This window comes from Artibeus jamaicensis, unplaced genomic scaffold, assembly GCF_021234435.1.
Source record: "Artibeus jamaicensis isolate MK-2021 breed Jamaican fruit bat unplaced genomic scaffold, CSHL_Jam_final scaffold_474, whole genome shotgun sequence".
In the NCBI taxonomy this organism is placed as follows: domain Eukaryota; kingdom Metazoa; phylum Chordata; class Mammalia; order Chiroptera; family Phyllostomidae; genus Artibeus; species Artibeus jamaicensis.
The window spans coordinates 10,065,521-10,081,184 of record NW_026522046.1 but is presented as its reverse complement, the minus strand read 5'-3'; the positions used below and the strand labels follow the sequence as shown (position 1 = coordinate 10,081,184).

At 38.4% G+C, this 15,664-nt stretch overlaps 1 protein-coding gene across 1 annotated transcript in view; it reads left to right on the top strand.

The window, feature by feature from the left end:
• LOC119043032 (actin-like protein 6A) overlaps positions 1-12,107 on the top strand; it is a 31,004-nt gene extending 18,897 nt beyond the window's left edge. The window contains exons 9-14 of the mRNA XM_037136905.2: positions 1,434-1,495; positions 1,798-1,912; positions 2,062-2,142; positions 4,343-4,438; positions 10,145-10,231; positions 11,649-12,107. Coding sequence (XP_036992800.2) covers positions 1,434-1,495; positions 1,798-1,912; positions 2,062-2,142; positions 4,343-4,438; positions 10,145-10,231; positions 11,649-11,729 — 522 coding nt within the window. The 3' untranslated portion in view covers positions 11,730-12,107. The remainder of the gene's footprint in view (positions 1-1,433; positions 1,496-1,797; positions 1,913-2,061; positions 2,143-4,342; positions 4,439-10,144; positions 10,232-11,648) is intronic.
• Positions 12,108-15,664: the final 3,557 nt, after the last annotated feature.

The following is a 15,664-nucleotide window of genomic DNA, read 5'->3' as shown; positions in this document are numbered from 1 at the left end:
GCATTTTTACCTTTCTTGAAATAATAAGCATAATACGTCAAAAATGATAAAACTTACCAATTTTGATAAGTTTTTTAAATGCACACTGATATGACAGCTGTCACAATACAACTTAACAAAATTGTGTTGAATGAAGTTAAAGATAACTAAGTACTACTAGAGCCATCATATGGAAAAACAGAACCAACTTTTTGCCTAACTCAATATGTCAACAGACTATATATTTATGTGGATTACTGTGGTGAGACTTGGAAGGAACTTTGGTTTGAGGAGGGGGAAATGAGCTTTATGCTATTTTAGGTATTTTTTGGTGGAGAAAATGGTTTTCATATGTAGTGACCTGCTGGTATGGCTCAGTTATATTCACTTTCCTATATTCAACCAGGTATGAAAAAAAATTGTTATTGTTGATAGCAGGGAGCCAATGAGAGATTCTTCATAGTAAAACTTCACTTTTTTATTTTTTAATTTATTTTTAGAGCAAGGGAAAGGGAAGGAAAAAGAGGGAGAGAAACATTGATGTATGGGAGAAACATCGATCAGTTGCCTCATGTACACCTCCAACTGGGGACCTGGCCCATAACCCAGGTGTGTGCCCTAACTGGGAATCAAACCAGGACCTTTTGGTTTGCAGGCAGATGCTCAGTCCACTGAGTTATTCCAGCCAGGGCACATTTCTGAATATATGACTTACTGACCAACTGGGAGATATTAGTAAAACAAATACTCATAGCACAGATATACATTAATTTCTCACAGTAAAAGGATATAAAAGCAGGGATATATCCTCTCTAAATGTTTTTGTGCCTAAATATATAGAATTTTTGTGGGTGTTCAGTACAAGGAAGACTTGTAAAGATGGTTAGTAAACTTGCCAGGATATGAGACAAGATATATCTTTTAAAACCAAGACATCATTTGTATTTCAGAGCAAATTTTTAAATTGTTTTACACTAATGCAGTCATTAAAAATTATTTCAAATGCAATATATATGCATGTTTTTAATTATTTAGCTAAATTATAATTTAGCTATGTTTTAGCTATATTTAGCTAAATATAATTATTTAATTATATTTAGCTAATGAAATCTTGCTTCTAAGTCTGAGCATATTTTTACAGTAAAAATAGTGTTTTGAAACTGGTTTTGTTATGCAGGACTGTGGTATAAGGGTTCCTAGTTTTTATCTCATCACTGTTTCATTGGTTTTTTGATTTAACTGTTCTGTATTTTAGCTTCTAATTCAGATGCATATAATTGGGTTCCTTTGGTACTCAAGAGTTCTTGCTGGGTAGATTTATATACTCAAAAATACTTACCCACCCAGGGTAAGTACTTAAGAAAAGTATTTTGGAGATAATGTTACAAAGGTATAGATTGCAAGGGTAAATCTCAATAACCTTATTTCTTAAACTTTCTTGTTTTTATCCACAGTGTGTTATCCAGGATTTTCAAGCTTCAGTACTGCAAGTATCAGATTCAACTTATGATGAACAGTATGTTTTCTTATTTTGTTTACAAGATATAATTTAATAGGTCATAAAAACCTTCTTACTAATCTTTTAGAAAACTGTATACTTCCTAAATGAGGAAAGGAATTGATTTAGGTAAAAAAAGAATCATATACTATGCTTAACTGGTCAAAAGGTAAAAAGTTATATTAAGCAATATGGAATAACATTTTCAAAGAAAACAGTTATTCTCAGTCAGCTTTTATGTGCATTGATTCCTTAGTAGTTTATAATTTTTGAAGAGGACTGTTTTTATCTTTGTTTAATAAAGTTTAATATGTTCTCAGAGTAGCTGCACAGATGCCAACTGTTCATTATGAATTCCCCAATGGCTACAACTGTGATTTTGGAGCAGAACGGTTAAAGATTCCAGAAGGATTGTTTGACCCTTCTAATGTAAAGGTATGAAAGTTTATTTCATAATTAGCCTGGCTTTTCCTGTATATCTAGACATCTTGTATACTTATAAAACCTACATAATACTGTAATTTTTTAGATGCGCTTTATGGTTTGAAGTTCTCTGTGTCACCACTCAGTGTGCTTTGTTGCAGGGATTGTCAGGAAATACAATGCTGGGAGTCAGTCACGTTGTCACTACAAGTGTCGGAATGTGCGATATTGATATCAGACCTGTAAGTCCAGTGTCCTGTTTATTGTGTGAAGGTATAGTTTAGGGCAGTGAAATACCCCAGATCATTATTTAAGTTGGCGTCTTGGCCATGGATTTTGAAGTTCATTTTATAACAGAAAATAGAAAAGTATGAAGTATTAGAGAAGAAAAAATGTAAAAGTGTAGAGCTGTGGTGTCCAATGTGGTATCTACTAGCCCTGTGTGGCAATTTAAATTAAAAAAAAAAAAAAAATTTCAAGGTCAGTTCTGTATTTGTACCAGCCACATTATAGGTGTAGCTAGTAGCCACTGTAGGACAGTGCAGATATACAGCATTTCTATCATTTTGTAGTTCTTTTGGACAGTGCTGTTTAAAGATTTCCTAAAATGTGACAAACCAAAATGATGTGGACCCTGGCTGGCAGGATCTGTGTGTCATGGCTACAAGAGACAAGTTCACACAGACTACAGAAGTCCTGTGGAGAAAAAGGGACGGCATGGCCACTGCTGAAGAGAGAGAGGGCCCCAACCTCCACCTGGACAGGCTTTTATTGCTTTTCTGGGCACATTACATTGAGAATGGTCCTCATTTACTATGCCCAGGTTCACTGTAGGTGATCACCTTTCACAGATAACAAAGGAAAGAATGTTGCTAATTACTTCAAAGAGAAGGATGTTACAGATCAAGGTGAAAAGTGGTTGAACTGGTTATACTCCATACTTGGGAGTTTAACACAGACCTTAGGAAGTTACTTTAGAGATACCCAGTAAACATTTTCTGCTTCAATCCAGGATGAGGGAGTTTTAGCAAAGGCAGGTATCATAGCAGCCTAGGCACAGTGTAGGCCTGATTCCCCACAGGAGAACCTATCCATGAGTGTGGCTCCTGTGTGCCAGGCCTTGCTCCCACTGGCCTTTCCTGTTGTGGGCTGGGCTACATTCCCACGCCACATGGAATGGTCCCCAAATGTCTATTATTGGTTATTTTTTCTTGTTTGTAGTACAGTTATCCTTTTATTTTTTTTAATAAGGTGTTTAAATTACATCACTTTTATAAGGAATTTAGATTAAATAATTTCCTTAACTTGATAATTTTTTGCTTTTTCAAGTTTTAAACACTAACTCCATATTATAATACCAAAATGATCATTAGATTGATTATTTCAAATTAAAACACTGGTTTTAGTTTGTACCCAATGTATTGCCTCGCTTTTCTTTGAGTTAATTCTGTTGCTTACAGCAAATGCCCAGGGTGGATTTGGAAACCATGTTGTTGAACAAGATTTTGGGAGTTGTAAAAAAAAAACGTTCTTTATTTCAGCTCGTCACCTAGCAGGCATGTGCTGTTTCTAGGACAACAGGAGTAAAAGTGCAAAGTCAAGGTCACTTAGGGAAAGGCAGGTGAAGTACATTTACTGTAAGAGAGTGATAGCTTTCTCTTTTTAGTGAAACTTCTTTTAACTAATGTTGATTGCAGAGGAGACTCTTTTGTCTTTCAGTTTCTGTCAAAAGTGAGATGATTTAGGCATTTGGAATAAATTTTTGTAATGTGAATTTACCCACAAAGAAGCAGGCTGACATTTAACTTTCTGATACATTCTTGCCCATTAGAGGTAAATGTACACCTTGTAAGTAGGAATTTATTTTTGTTGGAGAGGCCTCAGCATGCGGATGTTGTAAAAGTTCACCATGTGGTCTGACACACACCCATAGAAGAGAACAATGGCAGTAATTTTCTGGGATTATTGTCAGAGTGTGCGTTGCCCATCACAATCATTAAAGAATCATACTGTCTAATTTTAAATATCAGAACTTCCAGAGGAGCATTTTAAGATGAAGGCATTATAAAATATATCTCCAATTAAATATTGGCAGCTATCTGCCAAAAATTATGATGGATTTTAGAATTAGTGCTTTAAGTCAGTGGTCCTTATACCTTAATGCATATTACTATCACCTAGAGAGTTGTAGACAACTAACTCAAAACCTTGTCCCCAGAGGTTTTGCTGAACTACCCCAGTCACTGGTGTTTTAAAACCTGACTAAGTGGGTGGAATGTGCAGCCAGTACCAGGGACCACTGGATTAAGTACTAGGTCTGTGTAGAAGTATAACAACTTAAAAAGAAAGGGATGTTGTAGTGGCAGACATGGTCTTACTAGTAGTTGTGTTTGAAAACTGTTAGAAACACTTGGAACTGCCTTGCTTTTGTTTGCATCCTAGGGTCTCTATGGCAGTGTGATAGTGGCTGGAGGCAACACACTAATACAGAGCTTCACTGACAGGCTGAACAGAGAGCTCTCTCAGAAAACACCCCCGGTAAGTTTTGTGTGTTCTGGGGTGGTATTCTTCAGTCACAGGTATCCTTGCCATTGTTGTGATTTTATAGATAAGGTTTGTTTTTCAGTAAATTGATGATATTTTGTGTGCCTGGAACAGTATTATTTCAATAAAGTTAACATCCATTATTAATCAAATTTTCCTAGATGGCGTGTATTAGTTACTCTTGTTACCATTTGAAACTCATTTTATTCATTGATTCTATACTTAAGTACCTATAGTCTGCTAATCCCTGGAGATTTAAACATGGTCCCTGCCCACTAAGTGCTCCGTCTGCAAGAATGACTAGACATGGTAAAAATAATGGCTGTAATGTGCTGAGTGGTTCAGTATGTCATGAACCAGGCGCTCTTGGCAACACTGAGGAGGAAGTGTTTAACTGCCTGGGAGTATCAGGGGAAAGCTTGGGGAAGAAGCTGTTTGAATAGGAGTTAATTGGTTGGTAATTTATGAAGGAATTTGTAGGTGGAGGGAAACCCCATGTGCACAGTAAGAAGGGAAGAAGACCTTTTGCAGTATCTCAAAGTAGTCAGCTTGTCATCTGTGCAGAAGCAGAGAGAGTGATATGACTCGTTAGATGGACAGTATATTAGTTCCTAGGTCTGCTGTAGTGAAATACCAGAGTCGGTGGCTTAAAACAACAGTAATGTATTCTCTCTCAGTTCTGGAAGCTAGAAGTCTGGCATTTCGTATTAGCAGAGCCACGCTTTCTCTGAAAACTACAAAAAAAATTCTTCCTTCCCTCTCCCCAGCATCAAGGGTTTGCTACCGTTTCCTGGATGGCAGCCACATTTCAGTCTCCATCTCTGATGTCATATAGGAATATCCCCTCATGGGTCTGTCCTTTTCTTAAAATAGCACTAGTCATATGGGATTAAAGGTGCACTCTCCTCCAGTATGACTTCCTCTAATATTTCTTAATTGCATTTGCATAGACCCTATTTCTAAATTAGATCACAGGTACCAAGGATTATAATTCCAATATATTCCTTTGGGTGACACAGTACCCTTCACACATATGTAACCATGCCCTGTCACTTAATAAGAGCAAACTTAGAGGATCGAGTTTGGCAGAGTACTGAAGAGCTCCAAGATTTGTTTTAAAAAGTTTACTGTGTATCCTGACGGTGTGGCTCAGTTGTTTCAGCAAAGCAAAGGTCACCGGTGCTATTCCTGGTAGGGCGCATGCCTAGGTTGCAGGTTTGGTCACTGTTCAGGCATGTATAGAAGGCAACCAATTGAAGTTTTTCTCTCACATTGATGTTTCTCACCCTCTCTTTCTCCCTCCCTTCCCTTCTGTTAAAAAAAAAAAAAAAAGAAAAGAAATTGTCACCCGAGGATTTATTTTAATTGATTCTATTTTATTAAATTATATTTTATTGATTATACTATTATGGTTGTCCCAATTTCCCCCCATCCCCTTTCTACCCAGCACTCCCAACTCTTTCAGGCCATCCATACCCCCTTATTCATGTCCATGGGTCATGTGTATAAGTCCTTTGGCTACTCCATTCCCCATACTGTACTTTACATCCCCATAGTTATTGTGTAGCTACTTATTTGTACTTCTTAATCCCCTCACCTCTTCACCCTTTTCCTATATCCCCCTCCCATCCGACAACTTTTTTATTAAATTAAGTCCCTTTAAACATTTCATATAATAATGGCTTGGAGATATGAGTTAGTCCTTTAGTTTTTTCTTGTCTGGGAAGCTCTGTATCTGACCTTCATATCTGAATGGTAGTTTTGCTGGGTAGAGCAATTCTGGCTTTAGGTCCCTGCTTTTCATGACTTTGAATATTTCTTGCCAGTCCCTCCTAGCCTGCAAAGTTTCTTTGGAGAAATCAGCTCATAGTCTTGTGGGAACTCCCCCTGTAGGTAACTAACAGCTTTTCTCTTGCTGCTTTTAAGATTCTTTATCTTTAACCTTTGGCATTTTAATTATGATGAGTCTTGGAGTGGGCCTCTTTGCATCCATCTTATTTGGGATTTTCCATGCTTCCTGGACTTGCATGTCTGTTTTCTTCACCAAATTTGAAGTTTTCTTTCATTATTTTTTTTCAAATAGGTCTAATTTCTTGCTCTTTCTCTTCTTTTTCTTGTACTGCTATCATGCAAATGTTGGAATGCTTGAAGTGGTCCCAGAGGCTCCTTACACTATCCTCATGTTTTTGTATTCTTTTTTCTTGTTCTTGTTCTGATTGTTTGTTTTCTGCTTGCTAATGTTCCACATCGATGATTTGATTCTCGGCTTCATCAGTTCCATTGTTGGTTTCCTATAAATTGTTTTTTCTTGTTCTGATTGTTTGTTTTCTGCTTGCTAATGTTCCACATCGATGATTTGATTCTCGGCTTCATCAGTTCCATTGTTGGTTTCCTATAAATTGTTTTTTATTTCAATTAATGTATCCTTCATTCCTAACTATATCTTTTTTATACTGTTGAGTTCCTAAGTTCATCGAGCATCTGTATAACCAGTGTTTTGAACTCTGCACCTAATACATCGCTTATCTGCATTTTGTTTAGTTCTTTTTCTGGAGCTTTCTTTGTCTCCTCATTTTGGTAGCCTTCCTATGTTTGTTTCTATGTATTAGGTAGAGCTGCTGTGACTCTCTATCTTGGTAGTGTAGCCTGACATAGTAATTATCCACTGTGGGGTCCACTGGCACATCCTCCCCTATCACCCAAGCTGGGTACTCAAGGTGCACCCTTCATGTGGGCTGAGTACACCCTCCTCCTACAGTTGGACCTTGATTGCTGTTGGCAGGTCAGTGGGAGGGATTTACCTAGACCAGTCAGCTTCAAGGACTGGCTGTGACCACAGAACACTAACCTCTGCCCTCCATGGAGAATCAGCTGTGCAGGGGCAGGGTGGTGGTGCTCCAACATGGTCTATAGATGTCCACTGAGTCTATAGGCTCTGGAGTTTCCCAGGTGGTACAGGCCAAGGTCAGTCCCCACCTGTGTTTGGCTCAGGGCCACCCTTCCTGAGCTACAAAGCAATCTGCAGGTGGCTGCTACTTGTGCTGGGCTTGGAAGTTGCAGGTGAAGCCAAGCTGTGAACCTAGGCTGCGTGCTGCTAGTGCCTGGCTTTGGGCCATTTAGCAAGAGGTATGGGGACTCAGTGAGTCCAGCTGTTGTTTGTTTGAGATTTAGGAAATTGTGAAGCATGAGCCAAGACCAGCCATTCATATGGAAAAACCAGTATTAACAGCTTGGGTTGGCCCACAAGTTGGGTGGATGGAGCCTCAGGGATCTCTAGGGCAGGGCAAACAGTGTTAGCCAGGTTGATGGAGTCTCAGATATGGTACCCACCTTCAGGCTCTGTGGCTTTCTGAGGAAGCTACAGAAAAGGGACAATGGTCCCTGCCTGCCTTTCCGTCTGGGAGAAAGCTGTTCTCTGGCTCTTGCCTTGATGGCTTCAGTTCTTCCCCATGTACTATACTATACCTTTCAAGCTGCTACTCTGGTGGTAGAGCTCAGGGGGAGTGAGTCTCAATAAGTCTGTGTGTGAGTTCTTTAAGAGGAACTGCTTGAGACTCTAGCAGTTTCTTCCACCAATTCAATTCCCACTGGTTTTTGCAGCCAGAAGTTACGGGGACTTATCTTCCTGGCACTGGAACCCTGGTTCAGGGCTGGGACTCCCCACTCCCAAGTATCCTTCCTGAATTTTTATCCACCACACCTGGATGTGGTACAAGCCCATTCCCCATCTTCCCCCCTCCTACCAGTCAGGATGGATATGCTTTCTTTAATTTGGTAGTTGTTGAACTTCCATTCAACTCGATTTCTGATGGCTCTGAGTGATAATTTTTCTATAGTTTAGCTGTAATTTTGCTGTGGTTGTGTGAGGAGGCAAGCCAGGTTTACTTATGCTGCCATCTTGACCAGAAGTCCAATGTAGTAAAATTGTAATTGATTTTAGAGAGTGAGAAAGGGGGAGAGAGAAGGAGAAACATTGTTTCCTGAATGCTCCCAGACTGGAGATCAAACCCTCAGTCTAGGTAGGTGCCCAAGCAGGAATTGAACATGCAACTTTTTGGTGAAAGGGATAATGCTCCAACCAACTGAGCCAGCTGGCCAGGGGAAAAATATATATATATTTTCACTGATCATTGTGCACACTGGGATAACTTTTAAAAGAATAGAAGAACCTGGTTTGGGGAGAAGGTAGTTTACATGGTTCATTGATAACAGTAGCAGTGTAACCTTTAGATTTTTGAACTTCTATCACATAGTTTCTTATAAATTATTCTAAACTAATTTTGTTTTAAAAAACTTATTAGGCATTGCATAGACCCTAACAGTATTGGTATATTTGATAGTCATTTGGTTTCTTACCTAAAGAAGTATTTTTCATATGCCACATTTTTGTAATTGTGTCATTTAAAATTGATGGAGAGCCCTGGCTGGTGTAGCTCAGTGGATTGAGCATGGGCCTGCAAACCAGAGTATTGCGGTTCAATTTCCAGTCAGGGCACATGCCTGGGTTGCAGGCCAGTTCCCAGCAGGGGACACACGAGAGGCAACCATACATTGATATTTCTCTCCCTCTCTCCTTCCCTTCCCCTCTAAAGATAAATAAATAAAATTTAAAAAATAAAATAAAATAAAATTGATGGAGGCACAGTATTGACTCCCAGCCCTATTTACACCATTCTTGGAGATATAGTCTCGTTATAGATATAATCATTATTTTTTACAAAGTCCCAGAATAGTGACTATAGACATGGGCTATCAAGACCAGTTAGATAATATTCTTATTCATTAGGAGGCAATTAAAGATTAATGAAATAAAAGGGGAAAATTCCATTGTAATAGGTATCAACCTATTCCCCACCTACAAAAACTACTTCATCCCTCCTGTCCCCAGCACCCTGACACCATACGATATAGTTCGCCCTGCCACACATTTATTTCACTATAAAAAAAACTCACACTATGTGTTCATATTTAGAATAATAAAAGTATCAGTAATTTGAGAACTATCCCCAGGAGCAATTTCCTAGGGCAAGGGAAGAAACGAGGGATAGCACTGAGGTCAAAAACAATGATTATCAAGAGACTGTGACTGCAAAACAGGAATTCTAATTAGGAAGGAAAGCAGTATGAAGAAAAAACTTACCTGAGATCTGATGTCTGCACTGTTTTCTAGGTGGGAGACAGTAGACTGTGTGGGGTGTGGAGGAGTAAACTATGATAGGGAGGGACAGGATAGCATGAAGCCTAAAAAGGCAGTAGAGAGAAAATTGAGGAGGAGTACTGAAGGGGGCTGCAGGTTGGGATAATAATTGTTGGAAGAAATGAAGTAATATGTGATGCACTTAGCACTGCACCTGATTTATAGTAGCATTAGTTATGTCTGCCATTGGTGATAGGATATCAAAGTAAATGTCATACTCTTTACTATGCAGTTGTCCAAGGTTTATATAACTTATTTTCTTATTAAATATTATACATTAAAAGCCATAGTTAAAGCACTTTATAAAAATCTTTCTATGCATTACTTTCATCTATGCCAATATAAGCCTAGCTTTTACAAAAAAAAAAAAAAATCATGTATAATCAGTGTTTCAGCCAGTCATTCAGAAGTTCTTTCTCCAAGCTGAATTTCCTAATGTGAGTTACCTGTTGTAATGTTATCTGTTGTAACTAACAATATTCACTGTTCCCTCTCGATTTTAGAGCATGCGGTTGAAATTGATTGCAAATAATACAACAGTGGAACGGAGGTTCAGTTCATGGATTGGTGGCTCCATTCTAGCTTCTCTGGTGAGTAGAGAAAGTACTTGGAAAAATAACAATTCTTACTGAATGATTTAACCTAAATATACCACTGAAAATACTAACTTTAGTACAAAGACTAAAAATGATGCTAGTACGCCACGTACCTTTGCATTTTATAACTGTCCAGTGAGTGAAGGACCTAATAGAACCAGTTCTACATGTTCTAATCTAACAAAATGCTTTGTTGCCTTGTTAGTGGGTATTTGTCAGCCTAAGTTCAAGTTTCCACTCTCAGGTGGGAATCTGTTAACTTATTCATGCTTCTTCCAATGATACCCTCATCGGCACTGGTCAGGACTTAGGTGCAGCATATTTAAAATGAAACATTCCTTCTCAGGTTCTGGTTGCTCTCTGGCCTGTTGGTGAGGTGGAGGAAGTCAGGAACTGGTTGTTGGGGGAGATGGTAGAGTCATGGTGCTAGGTTTTCATGTTGCTCAGACTGGCTCCTGCCTTGAATCAGAAGAAAAAGTCCTTGTACTCCTCTGACCCCATACTGGAGAATGTTCCCTTCTCAGAGCAACCGAAGTAAATGTTACCAAGTACTTACACTATACATCTTAAGCAGTTAAATGTTTGGAAAAGAAGGTGTATGTATTTCTCATGTTTTATTTCCAATGTTTTAGCAGATCTTTTTTGTTTTTTTAAAGATTTTATTTATTTATATTATGTTATTTATTTATGAGGGAGGGAGAAAAACATTAATTGATTGCCTCTGGCACACACCCCACCCAGGGAGCAGGCCCACAATCCGGGCAATGTGCCCCTGTGGTGATCTTTAGCTTTGTGGGATGAAGCCCAACCAGCTGAGCCACACGAGTCAGTGCTTAGCAGATTTTTGATCAAAACAAGATACTATGTATGAATTTACTTGACTAGAATTAATCATAGGTAATGGATTTCTCCTACTTACATGTTTTATTATTTTAATGTAGTTCAGGTTCCTTCCTCCTCCAGCCACTTTCCTCCTTTCTTTTCTATGTTTATTTGGTAAAGTGCTAGTGTAGTATTGTATATGTACTTCCAAAATTTTATTCTTGTTCTGATGAGCACTTTTCAGTTCTACATATTAATATTAATCAAGTCCTAGAACATCTTTTCAGTTCTGTACTAAGTTCAAGCCTTCCAACAGTTTATATTGCTGCATTAGACTGGCACCAAGCGCCATCATAGCTAAACCCTCCATCTCTCTTTCACAGCCTTTTTCTATCCTCATGATGGTGTAACAGGTATAGAGGGATTTAATATCCTTTCTAACCCTCAATAGTGCCGTGGGTGTTCTGGAGGAGGGCAGAAATAAGAAGAGAGTAATGGAATATTAATTGTGGGGAGGATGTTTAAGAGTTCTTCAGAGATTAGGCATTGTAAAAATAAAGATATGTAATTTTTTTTTTCTATTTTATAGGGCACCTTTCAACAGATGTGGATTTCCAAACAAGAATATGAAGAAGGAGGGAAGCAATGTGTAGAAAGGAAATGCCCTTGAAAAGTATTCCCACTGCTCCACCTTCCTGTCTCCTTACGTTTCATAGCTTTAGTACACTCAGGAAAAAAATGACCATCTTTTGTAGAATATTTATACATTTTGCATATTTCAATTTCCACTTAAATTTTTCAAGGTTTTAACTGGCTCTAAAAATTAAAATAAGTTGTGCTTTCCTTGGAATACACTTACTCTTATTACAAGCATTTTATAATTTTGTATAAATGTCTATTTTTTCTAAATATTTTGCTTCCAGTCAAATGCTTTTCAACTCTGCGTAGTATATTAATTACCAGTGGATTGGTAGAACTGCCTTTTATTAACAAATAAAATTTATTGCCTATGCTTTTTACCTCAGGCTTGCAAATTTAAATTAAAATTGCTAGCCATTAAGAAATTTGTCTTTGGACTGTTGCTGTCTTGTGACTTGCTACTTTAAATACTAAATATATTTATCTGTATTTTTAGTGAAAGTACTCGCTATTTATTAACAGCAGTATCCACACCACCTCATATCCTATTATCAGTAGTAGTAAGAATATTACTAGGTGTCCTTTCCTATAGCAGTTAACATTACTTTCGCACTCAGATACAAGTGATGTTAAAGGCTGCTCAGATGTCATCATTTATAAAATGGGAATTTAACCCGAACTTTATATACCTGATTCTTAAAAATTCGTTACAAGCATGACCACTTCAAAATCAGCATGCCATATTAACACTTAAAAGGGTTGGTAGTTGAATAGAAACACAATTTCCTTATAAAGTACTTACCATATAGGTACTTTCATATACAGACTATTTACTTAAGAAAAGCAAAATGGTAAATTAAGACTTCTAACATCTTAAACTAAACTTGACTTCTCAGCTTCAGAAATATTGGAAACTTTCTGAAGATTTGCTTTTCCCTAGCTTGGATATAGGCTTATATAAGATGTTTCTCACATCTTAGTCTAGTAAAATAAAACCATAACTGCAATTTGTATACAAAACTATTTGTCATGCAATACTATCAAAATATATTGAGATCAATGACTTAAAGGCCTCAATCATGCCAGGCTCTGTATTAGGTGTGCCATGTATATTATTAAACTTAAATAATCACTGTCCTATAAGTCAAAGATAAATCTGAAATCAAGAGTATCTGTCACCGTGCACCAATTCTTCATATTCCCTGACTGAAAAGATGGAACAGATCTTAGGAGCCTGTAAAAGAATGATCTGTCTTTCTACCTTTATGTCCCAGACAGAAGTGCTTGCAGAGGCTATTGTTCCTTTGATGAGTCCCCTCCCACCACAGAGCTGGCAGGTCACCATATCTGAGACTCCCATCAACCTGGCTCACACTGTTTGCATAGCCCTAGTATGTCCAGTGGCCTTGCCCCACCTAACTTTCTGGACTACCCAGGCTGTTTCCTATGGCTTTTCTATGGGAATGGCCTGTCTTGGCTCATGCTTTAGACTTTCCTAAAATCAAACAAGTAGCATCTGGCCTTGGCATGCTCTGTACCTCTTGCTATGTGGTTCCAGCCCTGGCAGCTGGAACCACAGTAGCTGCTAGTAGCAGTTGGCTTTTCACAGTTCAGCCTGGACTGAGCACCTCCAACCCCAGCATATCATTATGTAGCTTATGTCAGGTGACCCTGGACAAACCACAGGCAGTGGCTGACTTGGTCTGTACATCCCAGCAGGCCCCAGGACCAGCACACCCAGTGGACAGCTTCAGACCACTTGGAAGCACCCCCACACAACCACTTCCACATGCAACACACTTGAGGGGAAGACTCTGGGCATCAAAGCCCCACTGAAGTAAGTCCTACTCTGTAGGGAGGACATTGGCACAGCTGATCGGAGGTCAGTGGTCATGGCCAGACCTTGCAGTCCATTGGCCTGGTTAAATCACTCCCATTGTCCTGCCAACACCAATCAAGGCTCAACTACGTGAGGAGGGTGTACACAACCCACACAGAGGGAACACCTCAATGGCCCATCTTGAGTGAAAGGGTAGGCTGTGCCACTGCCCTACGTAATACCTATTAGCCCAAGCCTGGGAGATGTAGCAGCTCTATCTAATACACAGAAATACAAGGAGGCTGCTAAAATGAGACAAAACATCCCAGATGAAAGAACAGAACAAAACTCCAGAATAAGAACTAAACCAAAGGGAGATAAGCAATCTACTAGGTGTAGAATTCAAAACACTGACTATAAGGATGCTGAAGGCACTTAGTGAAACCATCAACAGCATGAAAAAGGACCAGTGAGAAACAAAGGATATACAAACTGAAGTGGATAATTTACAGAAAATCAACAGTAGAGTAGATGAAGCCAAAAATCAAATCAGCGATTTGGAATGTTAGGAAGCAAAGAACACCAAATCAGACGGTCAAAGAGAAAAAGGAATTAAAAAAAATGAGGATAGCATAATGTCTCTGGGACAACTTCAAGAGTACTAACATTCACACTATAGGGGTGCAGGAAGGAGAAGAGAGAGAGCAAGAAATTGAAAACCTATTTGGAAAAAAATAATGACAGAAAAGTTCCCCAACTTGAAGAAGGAAGTACACATGCAAGTCAGGAAGCATCAAGAGTCCCAAACAAGGTGAACCCAAAGAGGCCCACCCCAAGACATCATAATTAAAATGCAAAAGTTTAAAAGTAGTAAGAGAAAAGCAGTTACCTAAGAGGGGGCTCACATAAGACTGTCATTTGATTTCTCAACAGAAGCTTTGCAGGCCAGAATGGATTGTCAAGAAATATTCAAAGTGATGAAATGCAAGGACCTACAGCCAAGATTACTTCACCCAACAAGCTATCATTCAGCCCTAGCCATGTGGCTCAGTTGATTGGAACCTCATTCTGTGCACCAAATGGTTGCAGGTTCGATTCCTAGTCAGGGCACATACTTGGGTTGAGAATTTGATCTTGGTCAGAGTGTGAATGGGAAACAACCAATCTGTATTTCTCTCTAAAAATAAATAAACAAAGAATTAGTAAATGTCCTCCAGTGAGCATTAAAGAATTAATATTTATCATATTCCACATTCACAAAACAATATGATTCATCATATCAATAATACCAAGGGTAAAAATCATATGATTATCTGAATAGATGCAAAAAAAGCATTAGACAAAACCAATAATCCATTTATGGTAAAAAACTTTTGGAGTGGGTATAGAAAGAACTTAGCTTGATAAAGACTATAAATGACAAGCCCACAGCTACATCATACTCCATGGTGAAAAGCTAAAAGTTTTTCCTCTAAGATCAAGAACAAGACAAAGATGCCCACTTTCACTGTTATTATTCAATATAGTAATAGAAATCATAGCTATAGCAATCAATAAAAAGATTAAAAGGTACTCAAATGAGAAACCAAGAAGTAAAACTCAGTATTTGCAGAAGACATACTATCCATGGAAAAACCCTATAAAGAACCCACCAAAAGTTAATAGAGCTAATAAAAATTTAGTAAAGTAGCAGGATACAAAACTAATATACAAAAACCCACTGCATTCCTGTACACTAATAATGAACAATCAGAAGGAGGAATTAAGAAAACAATCCTATGTACGCTGGCATTAAAAAGAATAAAATACCACGCTGACTGGTGTGGCTCAATGGGTTGGGCATTGTGCAGCAAACTGAAAGGTCACTGGTATGATTCCTGGTCAGAGCACATGCTTGGGTTGCAGGGAAGTTTCTGGGTTGGGGGTATGCGAGAAGTAACCAACCAGATTGAACTGATCAATATTTCTCTCACACACTGATGTTTTTTTCCTCTCTCCCTCTCTACTCTCTCTAAAAATAAATAATTTTTTTTCAAAGAATAAAATACCTAGGGATAAATTTAACCAAGCAGTTGAAAGATCTATACTCTGAACACTGTCAGACATTGAAGAAAAAAGTGAAGAGGACACAAATAAATGGAAGGATA